We start from the raw sequence: 14,087 nt of genomic DNA, 5'->3' as shown, positions 1-14,087 counted from the left end.
CAGGATCAAACCTCTTTTCAAAAAGACTCATGTTCTTCATGTGTGTCTGCCAAAATGAATGCTTCCCCTGAGGGTACACAACAGAGAAACTATTATCTGCACATAAAACCTTAAAGTCACCATGATTTGATGTTTTCAAAGAATAACTTTTCTTACTTGGATAATCTCCTATTTTGAAAAGCTTGAAGCTTTCAGGAAATAAATAGAAAATTTTGATTTTCTTTTCTTTTTTTTTTTTAAGACCATAAGGTTGTTCCAGCTAAAGGTTTCATCCAAAAGAATGCCTTCCTCACTACTAATCCGAGTTTTATTCCCTCCAGTGTTCATAACTGAGATCAGTCAGAGACTAAAGACAAAGGTAGCATTTCAGATGACTTCAGAATTTTATTCCAGTGAGGAGGATCTTAAGCCCTAACAGTCCCCGGTCTCATGTTGCCCATCAAACAGTTATTTCTATGAAATCCACTGCCAAGACACACTGGGGTACAGAAGGAATAGCCACTGGGTACTGGAACACAGAGACGAGAATGGAAGAGACAGTGTTTGCACGTCCAGTCTCATAATCATGCAAAGTTAGGTCATGGCTGCTGTAGGGAAAAACATGGCACCTTTAAGCAGAATGGGATTTTCTGCCTGAGTCCATCCTACAGGGTCTGCCGGCCTTATCCACTCAGTGTCATCTTGCCCAGCCCTGCCTTTCCTACCCACTGGTTTCCTATGAGAGACACTGATCCAGCCGGGCTCTGAGAGCACACCTTGACAGCAGCCTGTGCACCTCAGAGCTGCACGCTCTCACACACTCGCACCCTGTCCTCCCCAGACACAACAGAGCGCATCTTTCCTTCCCAGTACCATTCCCAGCTCTCCTCCCAGATTCTTGAGCCCCACCCCTTGCTCCCTTCTTTCTATCTTACTGACATTGCACTCCACATTTTGCACATTGTTAGTTAGTCACAAGCTGCCTTGCACATTGAACTGTTTTATGGGTGCACAATGTCTCTCTCCAAATGTACTATGTGTACTTGGACGGAGCTTTTGTGTATCAGTCAAGTGCACATACCTCAGAATTGAGTGCTTGAGGAAGTACTTACTGAATGAAATTATTTCCTTAATCTGAAAGTGTTGGCAAAATGTTGCTTCATAGACAATTTGATTTATAAGCTATTTTAAAATTTGCTTTGCTAATGAGAGGGAGTTTTGCTCTGTACTTCCATTTTTGTTTTGTTTTGCTTTATCGCAGAACTGAAGTTTGAATTCAGGTCCCTGTGCTTGCTACGCAGGCACTCTACCTCTTGAGTCACACCAGCAACCTTTTTGCTTTGGTTTATTATTCAGATAGGGTCTCATGTTTTTGTCCAGGGACAGCCTTGGACCTTACTATGCCTCCAACTTAGCTGGGATTATACCGTGCACCATTACACCTAATTTGTTTGTTGAAATGAGGTCTCAGTAACTTTTTGCCTGAGCTGATCTCAAGCCATGATCCTCCCAATCTCTTCTTCTTAAGTAGCTGTGATTACAGGCATGAGCTACAACACTGGCCAGTGTTTCTATTTTCTAAGGTATCATTGCCAATGAAGTTCTGTTTTGTTTTTAGTGGCAAGACTGGAAGTAGTATTTAGAGTATGAATATCATTTTTTGTTGGCAGTGGTGAAATGACTCATTTGAAAATTGGGGCAATTTTGAAATCCAAAGCGAGACTATGTCATTATCCACAGAGAGTAGCAATGTGAATTTGATGTGTAAGCTTGAATCTATGAGATTTTAAGACTATATAGCTGATTCACGATTATCCTTGCTGATGTGGGGAAAGATTGATATAAATTTAGATGACTATAGATCATCCAACAACCATTTTTATTACTGATTTTCAACCTTGTGCTCCATTTTAACAAAGGTGCAATAAAAACTTGAGTTTCATCACCTCTCCTTTTCCCTTCTCAACCTTGAGTGAAGAGAGGAAGGTGTGGAGATGTAAATGTCTCAGAAAATGTACAAGATGACAACTGAGGCCTTGAAAATTCAAAGCCGAGGTGTGCAAAAGAAAAAAGTATGAAAACCCTATGTGAGCCAGACCTGCCAACTCTGGTGCATATTTTGCATAGCACAGAGGATCAAGGAATGGAGTTGCCAAACGCTGGAAAGAGTGACACAGAAATTAGAGCTGCTGTGAAGTCTGGAGCCATGTTTGTACATGGGTTTGGTAGCATTGGCACATGGGTTCAGTAGCATTCTGCATACAACCATTTGTTCTCTTACCCCCAAACCAGTAGCCATTTGACCAAATAACTAAAAAAACAATTGCAGTAGTTCCTTTTTATATGCAAGAGATACATTCCAGGGGCCCCAGTAGGTGCCTGAAATTGCAGGTAATGTGGAACCTTATACATGCTTTGCTTTTTTTTCCCTATACAAGCATATCTGTGATGAAGTTTAATTTATCAATTAGGCACAGTAAGAGGTTAACAGTAACTAATAATAAAGTAGAACAATTGTAGTAATAAACTAAAATTTATTTAACCTTTATAAATTGTTTATTTCTGGAAGCTCCCATTAAGTATTTTCAGACCATGGTTGATAAGTAACTGAAGTCATGGGAATTAAAACGATGGCTAGAGGGGACCGCTGTGTCTGTTTCCTTCTTCTCTCAGCCTCATTCATAGGATTTGGGAAGTCAAAAGTTGGGCACCTCAAATAAAGAGTGTAAGTTATGTGAGTGCTACTTAAAACCTCTTACTAAGGAAGACCCTGTTAATTCTGTTGCTCAGGTGGAAAAGTTTGGAAAGGCTTTGAACTATGCTGAAGCAGCCTTGTCATTTATTGAATGTGGAAATGCAATGGAGCAAGGCCCCATGGAATCCAAGTCTCCTTACACCATGTACTCAGAAACAGTGGAGCTCATCAGGTAAGCTCTGTTTGCTGGCAGGGGAGTGGGCTGGGGAGCATGTGAGGAATGTATGTAAGTACTGCAAAACCAGAAAAGAATGTTGGCCCACACCGTCAGCCACTGGGAACCAGTGTTCATTCTCACAAACTAAGAACATGTAATTTACAACTTTTACATGTTTTGCCTTCCTTGCCCTCTCTGTATGAGGCAGGGCAGCTCCTGTAACCCCTGACTGCCAAGGGAGGAGGGTGCATCTGAGTGAGCTTTCACACACCTGCTTTCCCCAGCTGGGAAGTCACAGACTTGGGACTCATCACCTCCAAGCTGCTTTAAAAAAACAATCTAGTCCAGTCAAAAAAACTCAGCAGAAAAAAAAAAGTCTTATTTTAAAGTGGGTGATAGACCTAAACAGACATTTCGCAAAAGAAGACATACAGACAGCAAATGGGTACATGAAAAAATGCCCAACATCACTAATCAACAGGGAAATCAAAACTACAATGAAATATCACCTCACCCCGGTAACAAGGGCTATTATCAAAAAGACTAAAAATCCCAAGAGCTGGTGAGGAAGTGGAGGAAGGGGAAACTCTTGCACATTGTTGATGGGAATATAAAGTAGTACAGCCACAAGGGAACACAGTTATGCTGGCTTCTCAAAAAATGAAAAATGGAACTATCATATGTTCCAGTAACCCACTTTACTAGTGTACACCCGAAGGAAAGGAAATCAGTGTGCCAAATAGACATTTGCACTCTCATGTTCAATGCAGCACTATTCACAACAGTCAAGAAACAGAGACAACCTAAGTGTCTGTCAGCTGGTGAATGGATACAGAAAATGTGAGACACATACACAATGGAATACTATTCAACCATAAAAAGAATAAATTTCTGTCATTCATAACCACATGGATGGAACTGGAAATCACTACACAAAGTGAAATGACCCAGGCACAGAGACAAGTGTCACATGATCTCACTCATGTGGAATCTAAACAAGTTGATTTTTCAAAAGTTAAGGATAGAATGGTAATTAAGAAAGGCCAGGAAAACCCAGCACCAGTGGCTCACATCTGTAATCCTAGCTACTCAGGAGGCAGAGATAAGAAGAATCGCAGTTCGAAGCCAGCCCAGACAAATAGTTCACTAGACCCTATCTCAAAAAACCCTGTCACAAAAAATTGGGCAGATGAAGTGCCTCAAGGTGAAGGCCCTGAGTTCAAGCCCCAGTACCACAAAAAAGAGAGGAGGGGTGAGAATAGGAGGGAGGGAGGGACAAGGAAAGATAAATTTTGTTCGTTAGAATTCAGTAGTCCCTCCTTATCCTACTGAGAACCTTTGTAAAATGGCTTATGTTTTTAGCTAGTTTAACTGCATGGGAATAACATCTAATACCAGGGTATGAAATAATGCTTTCTAAGACTCACTCAGAGAAGCTTTTCTGATTCTGAGATTCTATGCAGACTAACCTTGGGTATTTTTTTAAACATATCCCACAATCATGTATGGGAGTTTTCCAGTCATCTTGGGTCATGGCCTATGTGGTCCACATTACCCCAAAGAAGTGAGGTGGTATTTTTTGCTACTCTCCTTCAGTCAGTAGTTTCCATCTTTGAAGCTGTCTTCCAAACATCAGAGAATACATAACCTTCAAATAGCATTTCTCAAATATGCTTTGAAGGTCAACCCTGCCCAGCTATTTTTCTCATTAAACTATTTCTACTAAACCAATGCATTGGTGGTTCCTTCATACTGTCTTCCCAAATGCCACAATATTTTCAGCAGTAAAGAAAACAACAGATGGAATTATCACTACGAATCTTCCCCCAGCCCCTGTATAATGAATATATCCTAATAAAAAATTATTAAAAAAAAAAAAGAAAACAACAGAGTAAAAAGCTGTGAGAATGACTTATATATAAGAGACTCTAGATCCTCACATTCCTTCCTCACAACAAAGCACAGCAAAGCAGGGAGGACGTGGGTGAGACTGGATGGGTGCAAAGTGGGAAGATAGCCACCGTGTGAATGCCTTGAGCATGGGGATCTGTGGTGGGTGTTTGGTCTGATTTGTCCACTGATGTATCCTCAGCTCCTAGAAGAGATCCTGGTACATAGTGTGTGTTTAGTAAATATTTGAGGAATGGGTAAAAAAGCCTTAGAGCCTGCAGTGACCTGGAGTATTATAACTTACTTAAAACATTCACAGTTTGAAATGAACGAGCAAATTCTACCAACAAATTAAAAGCCCGATGCCATTGAGACAACTAGGGGTACAGGAGTGCCACACCTGAAGAGTCCACCAATGCAAGTCACCTTGCCCAGGCAGAGCACCTGGTCCATCATCTAGAGAGTTCAAAATGGAAAGAATCACTTCAGCTGCACATAAAACTAAGAAAAAAGAAATTTTTCTTACCTTAATTAGAAAACTATTATTTACAGTATGACAACTGTAATTAACAATAAAGTATTATATATTTCAAAACAGCTACAAGGGAGATTTTTGAATTTTCTCACCACGAAGAAATGAAAAATGCACAAGTGCTGGTGTGCTGCTTCCCCCAGCTTGATCAATATACATGTTTCAAAATCAAACTGTATCCCATAAACAAGGACATTTATAAAGTGTCAATAAGAAAAAGAAATGAACCATATGCTTATGGATTTTATCTAAAAAAAAGTAGTGCCAATTAATTTACCACTTAAACCTGTGCCTTATCCACCAAACCTGACACTCGTCTTCCCCACTGGAGGACCAGGAGTGCTTGCAAGGGGGAGCTCCCCACAAGTGAGAGAACTCTCACCTCCACCAAGGGGCTCCAGAGGGCAAAAGGTCACTGGTTAATGGTGTGCTGCTTCCACAGGAACCCAGCCTGGTGAGCCTCCCCTGCCACCCCTCTTACCTCAGGGCAGCACAATCAGGGACCAGTTGTAACCCCAGTGATACCAGATCAACTGGAGCTAACCAAAACAGCACCAGGAAAGCTCTGAAAATTAAATTGTTAGAACCACAGTCCTCAAAGTAATCCAAGCCTAAACCTGCCTGCTAAACACGCAGGGTAAGAGTGTACTAAAACAAGAGATTTGAATAGGATGAAGAATCTCCCAATATAGCAGGCAAAATGTCCAGCATATAGTAGAAATTCATTCTTCATACCAAGTACCAGGAAAGTCACACTGGGATGAAAACAGATGATCACCTGACATCAAGAAGAATCAAACATTGGGATTGTCTAAGAGGGATTTTTAAATAGCCATTATAAAAATGCTCCAATAATGGAAACAAATAAAAACCACTGGATGGGCTCTATAGCAGAGTGGCAGTAACAGGATAGATTCAATGAACTTGAGGATAGAAAGTAGAATTTACCCAACCGGAGTGACACAGAGGAAATAGGCTGAAAAAAGTTAATAGAGCCTCAGTCACATCTTACTCTCCTTTCTGCTGCTAACAAAATACCATGAACTGGGTAAAGGATAAACAGTAGGTTAGCTCACAGTTCTGGAAATTCTTGGGAAGTCCAAGAGCAAGAGCATGGTGCTGGCATCTGGTGAGGGCATTTGTGCTGCATCAGAACCTGGAGGAAAGACAAACAAGCATGTATGGCACAGAGAAAGCAAACTGGTACAAACTCATCCCTTTTTCTAATCAGGACCCACTCATGCAATAACTAACTTATTCCCATGACAACAGCATTACTCCATCCAGGAGGGTAGAGCTGCCTTAAAATTCCCACCTCTTCATACTGTTATGTTGGATATGCATTCAAACCATAGTAAGCACAATAACAAAAGATTCAACATTGAAATCACTGGAACCCTAGAAGGAGGGGAAATATAGTGGAACGAAGAGTACTTGAAGAAGTGATGGTAAAAGTTGTCAAGTGTGTCAGAAGACATAAATCTACAGATTCAAGCAGCCAAAAAAAAAAAAAAACCGAAATAGAATAAACCTAAAGAAATGCATGCCAAGACACATCATAATTCCAAAAAACAAAAACAAAAAAATCCCTGAAGCCACCAGAGACATGGTAGTAGGGGGTATACCAATTCAAAGGACAGCAGACTGCATCTGAAACTTAGGCAGCCAAAAGGGAATGGCATGACACTTTTTTAAGTGAGAAAGAATGAACTATCAAGCTGCAGATTCTAGATTCGGTGGAAACTTTCTTCAAGAATGAAGGGACCTAGGCACTGGTGGCTGAGGCAGAGATCATGAGGATTGTGGTTTGAAGTCAGCCCAGGCAAATAGTTTGAGAGACCCTATCTTGAAAAAACCCATCACACACAAAAAAGAACTGATGGAGTGGCTCAAGGAGTAAAAGTGCATGCCTAGCAATTGTGAGGCCCTGAGTTCAAACCCCATGCCATCAAAAAAAAAAAAAAATGAAGGGAAATAAAGATATTCTCAGACTAAAGAAAGCTAAAGTTTTTGTCTGTAACAGACCTACCCTTAAAAACTGGCTGAAGTAACTTCCTGAACAGAAAGGAAGTGTTGAAAGAAGGAATTTTAGAGTGTTGAAAGAAAGAATCTTAGAGCGTCCACAAGAAAAGAACAGAAATATCAACACATACCATAAACAATCCACTTCTTTGAGTTTTACAAGTCATGTTTGATGGTTGAAACAAAATTATAGACCATCATCTGATGCTCAAGATAGTGTTGTTTAAAAGTGGGGAGGTAGAAAGGCTTCCACACTTCACTCAGCATCGTGAAATGTTGATTTCAATAAATTGTGATGTCATATATGTATATTGTAATACCAGAGCAAAATGGAAAATTCTACAGAGATAGGCACTCAAACACCAGCAAATCCTCACGTTGTGGAAATAGTGAGGTGGTAACAGTTCTGTTTCTTGAGCAGTTTGAAGCAAGTCAGCTTGCTATGCCAAGAGCTTTACAGAACTCTCTGAAGTAATTCCTGCAACAGTGCTACATGGTTGCAGTATTCATCTTACTTTATTTTATTTTTGTTTTTTTTTTTATTATTGTATTGGAGGTGCATTGTGACATTTACAAAAGTTGTTACAATATATCATACCAGAATTCACCCCCTCCATCTCTCTCCTTTTTCCCCCTACCCCCATCCCTGGAATAGTTTCAGCAGGTCTCATTTTTCCATTTTCATACATGTGTACACAATATTTCCACCACATTCACCTCCTCCACCTTTCCTTATATTCTCTCCCTCCCACTGGTGCCAACCCCCAGAGAAGGACCTGTTCTGCCCTCCTGTTCTCTATTTTTGTAAAAAAAATATTTTTGTTTAAGATAGCTACACAGAGAGTTTACTTGTGACATTTCCATGTATATATTATTATAACCTGAATTGGTTCATCCTCCCTATTTTTCTCCTTTCTACCTTAGCCCCCTTCTTATGGTGATTTCAACAGGTTTAAAAATTCTATATTCACTCTTGTATAGGAAGTACATCAACCATACTCACCTTCTTAACTTCCTTCTTTTATTCTCCCTCTCTCATTAGTGACCGTCCCTTAGTGTGACCTGCTTTTCATAATATTGCTTATATTATCATTCCACAAATGAGAGAAAACATGCAGCATTGGCTTTCTGGACCTGGCTAACTTCACTTAAGATGATGTTCTACAGTTCCATCAATTTACCTGAAAATGACAAATTTTCATTCTTCTTTGTGGCTGAATAAAATTCCATCATATATAAATACCACATTTTTTTGTTCCATTCCTCAGAAGTGGGGCATCTTGGCTATTTCCATAGCTTTGCTGTTGTGAGTAATGCTGCACTAAACATGGGTGTGCAGGTGCCTATATTGTAACCCAACTTACATTCCTTTGGGTATTTCCCTAGAAAGACATCTACAATGAAACTATAAACCACTGAAGAAAGAAATCATCTTATTTTACAGATAAGGAAATGGAGGCTTAGAAATCTGTCAAAACTCTCACAATTCATCCATAGCTGGGATTTGAAACTAGGACCCTTTGACCAGTGCACACTGACTCAGCTCTCAAAGGATCTGCATAGATGGCCTAGCATGTTACTGGGAGGAAGCAATGGCCACATTATCCGTAGCTCAGGAAAGTAAGAAGAATTAAGTGCAGCCCATAAGAGCCACTGGTTTCTCACTGCACAAGTACTTAGCAACAAATAGAGATTACAATGTGCAGGACTTGTACACCGCCATCAAAGCAGGAGTTACGTAACAAAGAGAAAGGGGCAAACTAAGCATCAATCTGAGCCTCCAGGGTAAAAGTTCTCCAGAAGAATTTAACTTTGCCTCCATCTGTCAGCCTCTCAGTCATAAATCAAAAGTTTGAAAAGGAGACGCATTACCATATACTTGAATAGTTCTTAAACTGGTATAACTCCTGACAGTCTGTAGCACTTGAACTTGTTAAAGAGCAGAAAGTAGCAAGGTATCATAAAAGTCATTTTGTTCTAGTCATCACTGTTATGCTTGGGGAAAATGGAATGACATCAGCCAGCTTTTAAGAATTATCAGCTGGCATAATAGTCATGCCTGTAATCCCAGTGACTGGCAAGGTGGAGGCAGGAAGATCATGAGTTCAAGACCAAGCCAGGCATAGTTAATGAGACCCTGTCTCAGAAACAAAATACAAACAAAAGGCGGGGGTGTGGCTCAAGTGGTAGACTTCTTGCCTGGTATGCTTGAGGCCCTGAGAGAGAGGGGAGGAGGGAGAGGGAGAGAGAGAAAACGAATTAGCAGCACTATGAAAAACTAAGTATTAGGGCAAGAGAAATAGCGTTCACAGAAGAGATTCTGTTGTTAATAAATTAGAAAGCATTTTTTAAATTCGCTTGGGTTTTTTGTTTGTTTTAGGTATGCTATGAGACTAAAAACCCACTCAGGCCCCAACGCCACTCCAGAGGACAAACAGTTAGCTGCATTGTGGTGAGTGAATCATCCCAACTCAGCGGAGCTCCTAACTTACAAAGCTCTATGCAGTTCTCAGCCAGGGATTGTCCAGACCATTTCTTACTGCCATGCCATGTATGAACTGAATTCCAGTGATTGAATGGATAGGGTTTTTTTCTGTATGTGTGCCTGTGTTTTAAAATCAGGTAGGTCCCTGTTTCAGTCATTTGAATGTAAATTGTGCCAAAGGGAATTTCTCCTGTGTTTAACACATTAGATGCAATCAAAATAATTCATGTGTTGTTTTAACATGCCAGATCAGTATGAATGAATACAGAGGGTCCATTGAAGTCTCTATACATGAAACTGAAGAGCAGCTCATTATGCATTGATAATAATATCATTTTTAATATTAGCCAATATATAATAGATTTTGTCTGTGCTTATAATGATTATAATGGTTACAGTAATAACTTTTAACCCATGACATCTCTTCAGTATATCTCACCCCACTCCCCATATTGCAAGACACCTTGTTGTTGGTTCTTCCTGTGAAAAGGATCCAAAACTTTTTACTTTCCAAAAGTTCATTACACTCTAGAATCTAATCTGTGTTGGATAATCAAATGGAGTTTCAAAAGCCATAACAGCGACCTAGCAAAAGAAGGGGTCTCAGGTTGTCGCACATCTGCTTGGAGGGTTAGGACTATGGAATTGTACTTGGCAGGTTGCTATTTTGGCACGTCAACAGCAGATCTGAGTTGGAAACTAATTACAAAATAAATGAAGAATGCCAATGAACAGAGGAGGGATCTTAGGAAAAGCTACCTGTGCCCTTTTCTTTATTGAAGTACCATTTGAGATTAATAAATTGATGATTAATAATATATTAGAGCACTAATCTATAAATTAATGTTGTAGAAAATAACCAAATGTAACTGTCCTCAGCATAGTACTTCTATTGCTTATAACACACTTAATCTGAACTAATTGTAGACTACTAAAACGGTAGAAAGTACCTAATACAAACAGGTGAAGTTGCTGTCTTGTTACAGGCTAATCTAGTAGCTCACCCAGAAAGCAGTGAAAGCTGTGGGCTAGAGTTTCCTCCTCCCTCTCATGGAGAGAGACTGCCCTCTAGTGTTAGAAGAAGAAAGCAGCCAGACCTTGTTCACAACAAAGAAGCATTAAAGATATTATGACATGATCTAGAAGTAAATGTATTTAGGGAATACATTTTGGATTACATTTTTTGAAAAAAAAAGAAGGACAGATACTCACAGACATATACATGCATATAGAAATATTTTAGATACATAAGCATGGGATAAGCATTGAGTTCCCTGAAATGACAAGATTTGTTTTAAAGTCTTGCTCATGAAGGACACTCTTGCATCCTGAGGGCTCATTTCTCCTCTTCTGCCACAGTTACCGGTGCCTGGCTCTCCTCTACTGGCGGATGTTTCGACTCAAAAGGGACCACGCTGTAAAGTATTCAAAAGCACTTATCGACTATTTCAAGGTACTGTCTGGCAACATGGCCCCTTGTGTTCAGTTGCCTCCCTGTCAGAAGTCCCATTGCTTTGGGGCTAATTCAGGTCACCTCTGGTCTCCAGAATAACACCACTTATGACACACATGTGGCTTTCAGGGCGCAGAGAATGGACCTTGAGAACTCAGCTAGTTTATTCTCCTGCTTTCTTGTCCAAATATTTCTATGGCCACTAGAGAAAGAATATCCAATTATTCATTCTAGCATCCTAAATTCATCTTTAGAGAAGACATAAATTTGTCACGTAGAGCTTCTTTCTCTCAGAAGTAACTATTTAAACCAACTTCCCCTTACTTAGTCTCTAGTACAAATTTAATTTGTAATAGAGGTGTCATTTTAAATGATAAGAAGTGACTCATAAGAACTCAGAGACTCTAGCTCATGATGTGTAACTGTAAGGATTGAATGGCACCTTTTGAGATCAAAAAGTCAATTATTTTCACTGGGAGAATTTTTTAAAAGCAAAAAAAATCCAAAAGCCCTTTTTTGATGTATGTTATAAAGTAGACATGAAGTTTGTTTGAGTTTTCTGGGCCTCTTCCTCATCCATTTATCTATAGAAACAAGAAGTTACACCCTCACTGTCCCCACTGTGCCTTTGTGAGATACACATCAGATCCTCTATGCTCACCCTTTGCTTCTTAGAGACTGGTTCCGGTAGCCAGGCACATTGCCTATCTGTGTCATAATAAGAGCCAGCATGGAGCCCTTTACAAGATCAGTTATTTTCAGAAAATCAGAATCTAAGACCTGATTCTAAGGAAAGCTACTACAGTTAAGAAAAATGCTTGAATAAAGACGGAAGAATTCTATAAGTCATGAGATTACAGTGAAACTTTTAAGGTGTAAAAGAAGTTCTTGATTTATGTATGTACTCTGTGAATATGTACATCCAAATGGGTGGAGACTAGAGTCTCTCTTCCATGAGTGTTGGCATCACCCTCCATCAATTTGATGTTTTTAATGTATCTTCCAATTTAGCAGAAACAAAGTGTGTGTATATATGCTACACAATGTGATATTTTGATAAACATATACATTGCAGGATGATTAAATCAAATTAATTGGGGCTGGCAGAGTGGCTCAAGTAGTAGAGCACCTCCCTAGCAAGCATGAGACTCTGAGGTCAAACCCCAGTGTCACCAAAAAAAAAAAAAAGCCTTAATTAACACATCCATTACCTCACATACTTATCATTTTCATGATGGGAACATTTAAAGCCTACTCAGTTATTTTCAAGTATACTATACATTATTGTTAGTTATAATTGTCATGCCATTCACTAAGTCTCTAGAATGTACTCCTCCTAACTGAAACTTTGTGCCATTTAGGTGCCCTTTTGTACAAAGTTTCAAAGGCTGTTTAAGTAAAGTTCAGAGACTGAAACCTTCAGGTTACAATGACAACTTGGCTCAAAAAATATGTGTTTTATCAATACAGAGCTGTCTCTGAAAAGGAGACTCTGTTCCTCCCAGGGCTTTTTGATCATGGAGCTTAGTGGTAAGGGAAGAGCCTGAAGACTTCTATCCCCTTCAACATCCTTTTCTAAACTATTTCTGACACCACACAAACTCTGTCCCTCTTTTACCTGAGTGTGCTCATATCCAGAGTATCTACTATGTAGGTTACACATGAAGTGGAAGCAAAGGGTTGAACCCATACTGCCTGGTTGCGAAAAGAGTCAATGTCCTGGTAGGAAAAGGGAGATCAGCACTCCTAGAATGACCGTTCTTCTTTTTCTAGCTCTCTCCATGAAAATAATGGCATTCTGAGACAGGTAAAAGTGATATGGTTTACAATTCTGTCCTGTGTTTATACTATGCTGTAGTACCTCTGAGTCCTGAAAGGCTATTTCTTGCCATTTGTACCTAAAACTAAAAAAATCAGTCACTACTTCATGAAGTTGCCTGTAACTAAAAGGAATGCATGGGCTCAGGGAATCAGACTGAGGCTCTTTTCTCATCTTTGAAGGAAAATTCACATGAGCATCACAAAACCATTATTTTCTCTTCATAGTCCTGTGGCTAGCTGTCCAAGAAAGCCATACTGGGCTCTCAGAGGAAACCCGATTGTGCAGTTAGCAGCTTTCCTTGCTAAAGGGAAAACTTTTTTTTTGGTTTTTGTTTTTATCTGTTTAGTTGGTTGGTTTTTATTGTATGTTTGTTTATTTGTTTTGCAGTTCTAGGACTTAAACCCAGGGTCTCAAACAAGTGTGTACCACTAGGCCACACCCCTAACCTGATAACTTCTTTTAAGTCCCTGATGCAAACACCCTAGCTCGTGCAACATAACATCCTAAATCAAATATTTAAATAAGCCAGAATTTTTTAATGTTTGATCTGTTAATGAAATATATCTTAATCTATTCTTTCATTAATATCCCTCTCAAAGGAAATCACCTTTCCTTTTAAACCTCATAAGTTAAAACAGTAGACATTGATAACATATATTTTCCAGCATTAAATAAATACTATCAACAGTTTCTGCAAATAACCTCTAAGTTTAAATATAAGGTATTGTCAGTGGGAGATGGGGACAGTTTCTGCTCGGAAAAGTTAGACTAATTTACAATGAAAAATTTAAACTGGTTCAGAATTCAACAGACCCTCGAGAGTTTGATTTAATTTGGTACATAAAACTTGTATGTAGCAACCCAGGAGTGAGCCCTTCATCTTACCCACTGGGGAACCCACAGGCAGGGCAGCCTGCATGCCACTAGCTTCCAGAAAGGAAGTAACAGTCTTGTAATTACTCCTCCTCAGATCTACTTTCTATGAATCTGCA

At 39.5% G+C, this 14,087-nt stretch overlaps 1 protein-coding gene and 1 long non-coding RNA gene across 2 annotated transcripts in view; one reads left to right on the top strand and one right to left on the bottom strand.

Annotated features, from left to right (window-relative positions):
- Window positions 1–14,087, bottom strand: part of LOC141414877 (uncharacterized) — a 115,327-nt gene that overhangs the window by 41,340 nt on the left and 59,900 nt on the right. Inside the window, exon 2 of the long non-coding RNA XR_012439831.1 lies at window positions 6,390–6,469. This is a non-coding gene — a long non-coding RNA (uncharacterized lncRNA). The remainder of the gene's footprint in view (window positions 1–6,389; window positions 6,470–14,087) is intronic.
- The window catches only part of Aff3 (ALF transcription elongation factor 3), a 494,906-nt gene that overhangs the window by 473,854 nt on the left and 6,965 nt on the right, over window positions 1–14,087 (top strand). The window contains exons 18-20 of the mRNA XM_074050356.1: window positions 2,770–2,906; window positions 9,716–9,787; window positions 11,180–11,273. Coding sequence (XP_073906457.1) covers window positions 2,770–2,906; window positions 9,716–9,787; window positions 11,180–11,273 — 303 coding nt within the window. The remainder of the gene's footprint in view (window positions 1–2,769; window positions 2,907–9,715; window positions 9,788–11,179; window positions 11,274–14,087) is intronic.

This window comes from Castor canadensis, chromosome 12 (genome assembly GCF_047511655.1).
Source record: "Castor canadensis chromosome 12, mCasCan1.hap1v2, whole genome shotgun sequence".
Lineage (NCBI taxonomy): Eukaryota > Metazoa > Chordata > Mammalia > Rodentia > Castoridae > Castor > Castor canadensis.
Note: the sequence above shows the minus strand (reverse complement) of the source record. Positions and strands in the feature narration are given on the sequence as shown.